The sequence below is a fragment of the Vombatus ursinus genome, unplaced genomic scaffold, assembly GCF_900497805.2.
Source record: "Vombatus ursinus unplaced genomic scaffold, bare-nosed wombat genome assembly UNPS02014900.1, whole genome shotgun sequence".
Lineage (NCBI taxonomy): Eukaryota > Metazoa > Chordata > Mammalia > Diprotodontia > Vombatidae > Vombatus > Vombatus ursinus.
This window is the reverse complement of record NW_020954678.1, coordinates 211,007-220,330: the sequence shown is the minus strand read 5'-3', so window position 1 is coordinate 220,330 and position 9,324 is coordinate 211,007. Positions and strand designations below refer to the sequence as shown.

General features: G+C 43.3%; 1 protein-coding gene across 1 annotated transcript in view; it reads right to left on the bottom strand.

Moving 5' to 3' along the window:
- Window positions 1-2,215: 2,215 nt before the first annotated feature.
- CHST6 (carbohydrate sulfotransferase 6) overlaps window positions 2,216-9,324 on the bottom strand; it is a 9,586-nt gene continuing 2,477 nt past the window's right edge. The window contains exon 2 of the mRNA XM_027843258.1: window positions 2,216-4,585. Within this exon, the coding sequence (XP_027699059.1) occupies window positions 3,374-4,570 (1,197 nt within the window). The 5' untranslated portion in view covers window positions 4,571-4,585 and the 3' untranslated portion in view covers window positions 2,216-3,373. The remainder of the gene's footprint in view (window positions 4,586-9,324) is intronic.

Genomic DNA, 9,324 nt, shown 5'->3' with positions numbered 1-9,324 from the left:
CTTAAAGAAAGTGTTCATTGTATATGGGCATGAGACTTCTAAGAAATCTCAGAACACTCTATATTTTTCATTTATTGATCCCAAACTATATTTCCCACATTTTTTTCACTATCCCCCTCTCTGCCCACTCTCACATTAAAATCACGGGCATTGGTTGACTTGGTTTAGAGGATATCATGGTCTTTTGTATAATGGTTCTGCTTCATTTGTTCAGCCATTTTAGTTGTGTCCGATTCTTCATGACTCCATTTGGGGTTTTCTTGGCAATGATTCTGGAGCAATTGGTCATTTCCCTCTTTAGCTCATTTTACAGATGAGGAAACTGAGGCAAACAAGATTAAGTGATGCGTCCTGGGTCACACAGCTAGTAAGTGTCTGAGGTCAAATTCGAACTCGGGAAGAGGAGTCTTCCTGGCTATGGGCTCTAGCTGTATCCACTGAGCCAACTAGTTGCCCCATAGAATTGAATATCTCAGTGTGAATTAGTTTATCCAACCTTTTCTAAGATGCTAGCTGAAAGCTGGGAAAGGAGCTGAGAGCTTTGAAAGGAGGAAGAAGAGTATTACGTAAGTTTAGGGGTGGAAAAGGGGAAGAAAGAGGGGTAGGGCGCTAAAAGGAGAGACTAAAAGAAGAGAAATTTGAGACTGTAATTTTGCCTCACATCAGCCCTATAGTGATGAGTGAAGGAGGAGAGAGGGAAAAGGAGGCGGAGAGAGAGAGAGACAGACAGACAGACAGGTACATAGAAAATTACAGAATGATTTGGGTGTGAGATTGTGTTATTAAGAATGTGTATGGGGATATTGAGACCAATAAAGAAAAGTTTCTTCATACAGCATCTAAGTCACAGGTTTAAACAAGTGAACACTAATGTTTGCATACACTTCTAAATTATATGACTGGAGAATAAAATCAATCAGTGGACCAGAATAGAAATTCCAGAAAGAGCACCAAAGGTATATTAAAAATTCATGTTTGATAAACCTCTACATATTAAATACTGGGGAAATGAATCATTATTCAAGTATGCTGTCGGGAAAAATTAGTTCTCTCTCTCTCTCTCTCTCTCTCTCTCTTTCTCTCTCTCTCTTTCTTACTCACACATACCCCAAATTTAGGTCCATACCTCATACCACAAATCACAAAATAAATGTCAGCAAGATCCAAAATTAATTATTTTTAAACCACAGATTAGAAGAAAATGGAATAATATATTTGTCTCAGTTTTAGAAGGCAGATAAATTCTTGTCTATCAAACAAATGTTAGAAATTGTCAGGGACAAGGTAAATGGATTTATTATATACATATAAAAATGATTCTGTACGATGAGAAATAATACAGCCAAGATAAAAACAAAGCAATTATTTGGAGGAAAATCTTTTTTTTGTCAGATAAAAACCTGACATCCAGAACAGAGGAATATATAAGAGCTAGCCTTATTTCCAATAGTAAAAGAATATGAATAGAAAATTTACAAAAGAAGATATATGAACTATAAATAATTGCTTGAAAAAATCTACTTTCACTAATTTAAAAAAAGTGAATTAAAACAAAGTACTATTTTATGTCTAGAAAAATAGATACAAATAACAAAATTCAATGCTACTGGGAACGTGAAGAAAGATATATTCAAACATTGTTGGTGACAAAATATAACAATCTTTTGGGAGAGCAATCTAACTACAGAAAAAGAGCATAAAACTGATCATACTTTCAATTTAATAATCTCATTACTAGGAATTTGCCTCAAGAATACAATTACAAAGAAAAAAAGTATTGTATTCGTAAAGATATTCATAGCTATATGTAGAGTCATAGCCATATGTACTATGAAAATTTAAAAAGCAAAATGTTCAATGATTGAGAAGTAGCTAAACCAGTTGTGGTATATTAATATAAAGAAATATTATATGTTAATGACCTGCAAATTCATCAGTATGAGAGCTCAGGATATGGGAATTCCCTACATCTACAAAGATCACAACTCATCTATAATTTATAGTGAAGGTGTTGCCTAAGACTCAGTGACCTTAAGTGACTTACCCATGGTCTACAGCTGTGTCATGGTTGAGTTGTTTTTCAGTCATGTCTGATTCTTCGTGACCCTATTTGGGGTTTTCTGGGCAAAGATACTGGAGTGGTTTGCCATTTCCTTCTCCAGCTAATTTTACAGATTGAGGAACTAAGGCAAACAGGGTTAAGTGACTTCTCCAGGGTCACACAGCTAGTAAGCTTCTGAGGCCAGATTAGAACTCACAAAGAGGAGTATTTCCTGACTCCAGGCTTGGAACTCCATCTACTCTAGGCCACCTAGCCGGTCTCACAGCTTTTATCAATCCTTGGTCTTCCTGACACCAAGGCCAGCAATCTATCCACTACCCCACAGTACAGATAGGATAATTCTAATGCCATTAAAATGACAAATAAAAAAGAATACAAAGTAATATCAGAAAACATGAAATAATGGAAAGGGAAGAAGTTAGAACTAGAAATACAACACACACATTAAGACTACATAAAATATATTCATTGAGACATATGCTAATGTATGAAGAGATGGTGAGGGGATAGAGAGGAAATAACTGAATAAATACTTTCATAGAGACAGCTAGGTAGTGCAGTGCATAGAGAGCTGGACTTGGAGCTGGGAAGACCTGAGTTCAAATCCTGTCTCTGACACTTACTAACTGTACGGCTGTGAAAGAACCACTTAACTTTTCATAGCCTCAGTTTCCTCATCTGTAAAATGGTGATAATAGCACCTTCCTGCCAGGATTTGGGGATTGAATGAACTAACATATGATAAGCCCTTTACAAACCTTAAAGCTTTATATGATTGCCAATTACTATTATTATTTATTTGGAAATGTGTTCTTGATTGAAATGGTTTCAAATATGTGTTCAATTTTTTCATTCATCAAAGTTAAATTCATAATTAAAATACGTAATATGACTCAATTTCTCTACCAGGATGCCATGGGCGGATAGGTAGTACTCCAGGATCAAAAGGAATCAGGAGAACGGGCTGGGTGCTGGGGGAAAGGAAATAAAAGGTTTGGTCAACTGAAAAGGAGACAAAGAAAAATTAGAGCTAAGAGGGAAAAATATCAGTGGTGCTTTGGAACATTTTTAAAAATCCACTCAGTTATAAAATAGTCAGGTATTATCTGCATTAAACTGTTCCCAGCATCAGCAAATCTGAGTTAGTGGAGGAATTCCCATTCCCTGTCGAGATCATCCAGCTCTTCTCTCCCAGACAGCCCCTCCTTCCCCTTAGGGGAGGTAGGGAAGGATCCAGGTAGCTGATGGCCTTACAATGCCCATAAATAAAAGCTTCTCAAGTGCCCAGGAAGTGTGGCCAGGCTTTGGGCCCTACTTCTCTCGAGCATACGAAGATGCAGATGAGGTCCAGCTGAACTTGCTCCTTCCCTGGGGCAGCACTAAATCCAATGTGAGGTCCTTCTGTTCCTTCTCAGAGTCAACTGGCCGGTAGCCCAGCACCCGGAGGGCGCCCGCGCACAGCTCTTGTACCCGGTGGATCTTTGGGAAGGGGAGAGCATGGCGCCAGGCCTGGGAGACGTTGAGGGCATCTCGAGAGGTGATCTTGAAGGCCTCTTTAAGCTGGCCAGGCCCCTGGCCGTGCGTAATGTTATAGATCCAGCCCTCCAGCTGCGGGGTGAGGCGCAGCCCCGCGAAGTCGTACATGCTTTGGATCTCGGCCAGCGGGTTTCGCACCAAGTCCTCAAAGCGCACCAGACGATAGCGGCCCTGCAGAAAGGGCGGTGGCTTCTGCATGGCCACCTCGGTGATGCGCACGTGGCTGCGGCACACCTCCTGCACTACCCGCAGCCCGGGGTCTGCTTCCACCCACGTCCCGTTGGTGCCCAGCACGATGCCGTTGTCCCGCGCCAAGGCCTTGGCCGACTGCTCGCGAGACTTGAGCACGGCTCGGGGATCCCGGACCAAGTGGATAATGTGCAGGTTGAGGGAGGGGTCGGTCAGCAGCGGGTAGAGAACCTGCAGGTTGAAGAAGCGCACCTCCTTGAGCACCACGTGGCTGTAGGAGCGGCAGGCTTTCGCCACGGCCCTGAAGGGCTGCTGCCCGCACCGGCTCTTGCAGGCAGCCTCACTAGTGATGTCCTCTCTCCGGAAGGCGCTGCAGGCGGGCGGGGAGCACAGGGCTCGACTGACGGCCCACTGGAAGAGGTCAGACAGGGTTCGGTACCAGGGCAGGTAGGCACTGAAGACGTTCATGTCACAGAGGAAGACGGAGCGCACCAGGTCCCGCACAGCCATGTGCAGCACCTCAGCATTGCTCTGGGAGAGGGTCACCCACACGTGCCAGGCTGGTTCCATCAGGTAAAAGACGTCCGGGTGCTGGCTGAACAGCTGCCCCACAAAGGAGGAGCCGGAGCGCCACGAGGACAGGATCAGCACGTGGACGTGGGCCGGCTTCTCCTTAAGGGAGGGCAGCAGATGGTTGTGGTGCGTGTACAGGTAGAGCAGGAGGCCCGTCTGTACCATGAAGAGGACAGCCATGCCAGTGCTGGAAATTCGCAGCCAGGCCATGGTGGCACAGGGGGCCTACAGAGGAAGGAAAGGCCAGTCAGCCTCCATAGTCATCCCATGTCCCCCTCATCCCTGGTCCAGCCCTTTCAGGAAGTTTAAGAACAGTCCATCATCTCCAGTGTTGCCTGGCACCCTGGGCACATCCTATTCCTTTCCCAGACTTTGCATCTGTTTCCCCTTCTATGATTCGGAGAGAAACTAACTTACCTATTGTCCAGGGCCACTGGAAAGTATGATCTGTACTGTTAGCATAGATATTATTACATTATGTTCTATTGCTATATAATCTATACTGTTAGTAAAGAAAACCAATCTATGTAAAGAGCCTAATAATTCATAACTGCATTTAAATAATAATGAAGAAAGCAAATGCCTTTTTAAGAGGAGAGATTAAGGCCCAGAAAAGCACCCTGAGAAGGTGCTTCTTAAGGAAGCACTAGGGATAAGATCATCATATAAACTCCCCATCTCAACTAGAGTATAAATTGCATAAGATCAGGGAAATGTGTTTTCTTCTCTACCTCAGAGGGGTCCTGGGCATATAAATGATACTCAACAAACCTGATTAATTTAGGTGAATAGAATTCATTAATTCTACAAAATGAATAAATTAATGAATGAGTTGGAAAAATGGGAGTGAGTTCTTTGCCTAATTTCAACTCCCTGAGCTAAATAGCAAAGGGGTAGGAGATTACTGAACTCTTAGGATGCAAGGGGAATACCATGACCACGTCCTACAGGTACAATTACTGAATCTCTATCCCTGGTCTGTCTTAGGTCTCTGCCCTTTCTATCAGATTACCTAATAAGGCTAGGTGCCTCTGTAAATAGAGTATTGGGCTTGGTGTCAGGAAGACCTGAGTTCAAATCCAGCCTCAGGTACTTGCTAGCTGTGTGCTCCCGGGCATGCCACTTAACCACTGTCTGCCTGGGTTTCTTCATCTGTAAAACAGGGAGAATAATAGCACCTATTCCAAGATTGCTGTAAGGATAAAACGAGATATTTGTAAAGCCCTTTGTGGGGTGTCTGAGAAGTCAGTGCAGTTTTAAGCCTTCATAGCCCTGTATTTTAGTTGGGATTCAAACTCAGGTCTTCCTGACTCCAATTTCCTGTGCTTTATTCACTGTGGAACACCACACTGGATTTGGAGTCAGAGGATATGAATTCAAATCCTGATTTAGTTACTTGTTACATATGTAACCTTTAAGCAAATTACTAAAACCCCATGGGACAGTTTCCAAATTTGTAAAATAAATCATTGGACGAGGTCATCTCTAAAGTCTCTAGCTGCTCTAGAAATTCAGGCTATACTTGAGCATATATTTTGATTAACATTGGATCAAATGAAATAACACATGCAAAGCTTTTTGCAGACCTTAAAGCACTACATAGATGCCAACTATTTTGTTGTTATTATAGTAGGGCTCCTGTATCTTAAAGTCTTCCAAACATGCCATGCTCATTCCAGAGTCCTAGCTCTCATACTACTCCTGTCCTCTGTCCTCTCCAAATTCTATCTGTCCTTCAGGGATCAGTTCATGTCTCACCTTCTCCATGAAACCCTCCCAGATCATTAGATTCATAATATGAAGTGTTATTTCCCCCTTCTTACACAGCTCTCATTTTGGGACATAGTCTTATTATCTTACATTGTTTATTTAACCATTTCATATGTGTATGTTTAGCCTTTCCAACTAGTTAGTAAACTTGGAGGCAGGCACTGTCTTCTTTCACACCTCCCAAAGTACTTAGCATAGTACTTGGTATGAAGTAGGTGTTCAATAAATATTTGCTTCCTCTTTGTTCCACCAAAACTGCTCTTTCCAGCGTTACTAGTGACCTACTAATTGCTAAATGCAATGGCCTTTTTTCAATCCTCATTCTCCTTGACCTCTCTACAGCCTTTCATCCTGCTGATCACCCTCTTCTCCTCGATACACTTCTCTCAAGGTTTTTGGGACACCACTCTCCTGCTTCTCCTCTCATCTACCCGGCTGCTCCTTCTCTCTCCTTTGCTAGATCCTCTTCCAGGGCATGTCCATTAACTGTAGGTATCTCAAAGAGTTCTATCCTGGGCCATCTTCTCTTCTCCCTTTATATTGCTTCACTTGGTGATCTCATTAGTTCCCATGGATTTAATCACCATCTCTATGCTGATGATTCTCAAATCTACCTATCCTATCCCAGTCTTTCTGCTGAGCTGCAATCTCACATCTCCAACTGCCTTTCAGACATTTCGAACTGGATGTTCAGTAGACATCTTAAATTTAACATATCTAAAATTAAACTCATGATCTTTCCCCCTAAACCCTCCCTAGCTCCTACTTTTCCTATTACTTTAGAGAGCAACACCATCCTCTCAATCCCTCAGGATCACAACCTAGGAGTCATCCTTCACTATCTCTCAACCCCCATATCCAGTCTGTTGCCAAGGCCTGTCTATTTCATCTTTGCACTATCTCTTGAATACGCGCCCTTTTTGCCTGTGACACTGCCACCACTCTGGTGCAGGCCCTCATCACCTCATATCTGGAGTATTGTAGTAACCTGCTGGTGGGTTGGCCTGCCTCTGGTCTCTTCCCTACTCTGATCTATCCTCTATTCAGCCACCAAAGTAATCTTCCTGATCATGCCAGCCCCTCATACAATATACTCCAGTGACTTTCTGCCACCTCCAGGATCAAATATGAAATGCTCTGTTTGGCCTGAAAAGCCCTTCAGAAACCTAGCCCCCTCTTCAACCTCACTCCCCAACACATACCCTTTGATCCAATGATATTGATCTCCTGGCTGTTCCATCAATAAGACACTCCATCTCTTGGCTCTGGGCATTTTCTCTGGCTGTCTCTCATGGCTGGAATGCTCTACCTGCTCATCTCCATCTACTGGCTTCCCTGGCCTCCTTTAAGACCCAGCTAAAATCCCATCCTACACCAGAAGCCTTTCCCAACCCCTCTTAATGCTAGTGCCTTCCCTCTCTTAGTTATTTCCTGTTTCTCCTGCATATAGCTTGTTTGTACATGTGTCTGCTTGTTATCTCCCCCACTAGATTGTGAGCTCCTTGAGGGCAAGAACTGTCTTTTACCTCTTTTTATACTTCCAGTGTCTAGCACAGTACCTGGCACATAGTAGGTGCTGAATAAATGTTGGACCAACTTATCTCTAAGTTCCCTTACAATTATAAATCTATAATCCTAGGAAGCCAAAGATACTACACTTGGTAGGTTAGAGGGTAAGAAATATAAAGGGGAAATGGTCCTTCTTTGATTTGGCAGCAAAAGGATTCCTATTTAGACAGACTTGTATTCCGAACAACATTTATTGCCCCTATCTGACAGGGTAGCAGAGAGATACTGTTCTTTCTGTTTTATCGAAGGGGAATTTGAGGCATGGAGAGAGGGTTGATCTTTGATCAGCAACAGCTGGAGTGCAGATCTATGGATTCTTCATTTACCTGTATGCTTCCTAAGACTTGAGACAGCTAGATGGCAAAGTAGAAAGAGTGTCAGACCTGGAATCAAGTAGACCTGAGCTCAAATCCAGCCTCAGATACTACTATTACCCTAGCAAGTCACTTAACCACTGCCTGCCTCAGGGTCCTCACCTGTAAAATGGTGATAATGATAGTACCCACACCTCAGGGTTGTTGTAAAGGTAAAATGAGATATTATTTGTAAAGCATTTTGCAAACCTTGAAGTATCACATAGATGCTAGCTATTATTATATTAAAGACTCCCTTGTTCCTCAGTAGACCTCTGCTCTTACTGGTCTTGTCAATGTCTACAGTTTCTTCCTCTTACAGCCCAAGCATAGAATCTGAAGGGGTGGGATGCAACGCTAGGTACAAATACTGGACTCAGATTCCTCTCATCTTGATGTCATAGCAGGGGTAAATCATTGTCCAGCAGGGCTATGCCATAAGATTAGGAAATAAATAAGCCTGGGAGAAGAGGAAAAAAGAGGAGGAGAAAAGGGGTAGAAGAGGGGGAAGAAAAGGAAGAAAGAATAGCAGCAGGAAGTCAAGGAGGGAGGGATAAAGCAGGAGAAAAAGTCTCTTGAGGTGAGGTTTGATAAAGTGTCATCAGGACAGCCTCTGAGAACCACCCAACCTTTGTCTCCAATGATCTGATGGAAAGATTTGTCTGTGCCTGTGCTAGGAAGCTGGGGGGGAATCAGAGCTCTCCAAGGGTTAGCCAGGAAGTAGGGGCCCAGTAAAGAGAAAAGGATACTCCAGCAGTTCTGGGTTAAAGACTTGTTGAAAAGAGAATGTAAAGGGGCAACTAGGTGATGCAGTGAATAGAGCTCCGACCTTGGAGTCAGGAGGACCTGAGTTCAAATATGACCTCAGACACCGACACTTACTTGCTATGTGACCTTGGGCAAGTCACTTGACCCCAACTGCCTCACCAAAAGGCAGAAAAAAAAAAGAGAGAGAAAATGTAAAGAAAGCCTCAGGTAGGACAGCCTTTGGGCTTTGGTTAGGCGTGCTATCTCCTTCCCTGCCTTGAATCATTTCTTTACAGACCTTACTAGGGCAACTGGACACAGGTGGATCTGCCTTCTCTCCACTCCTCCTAATAGTGATAATAGGGATACTCATTTAGGGTCTGAGAAATGAATCTTCAGCCACCAGGAATCCTAGAGAGGGGGATAGCTCGGGCTAAACAGCAACACTCATGCTGGGCCCCATCCTTCTCCCCACAATACACACACACACACACACACACACACACACACACACACACACACACA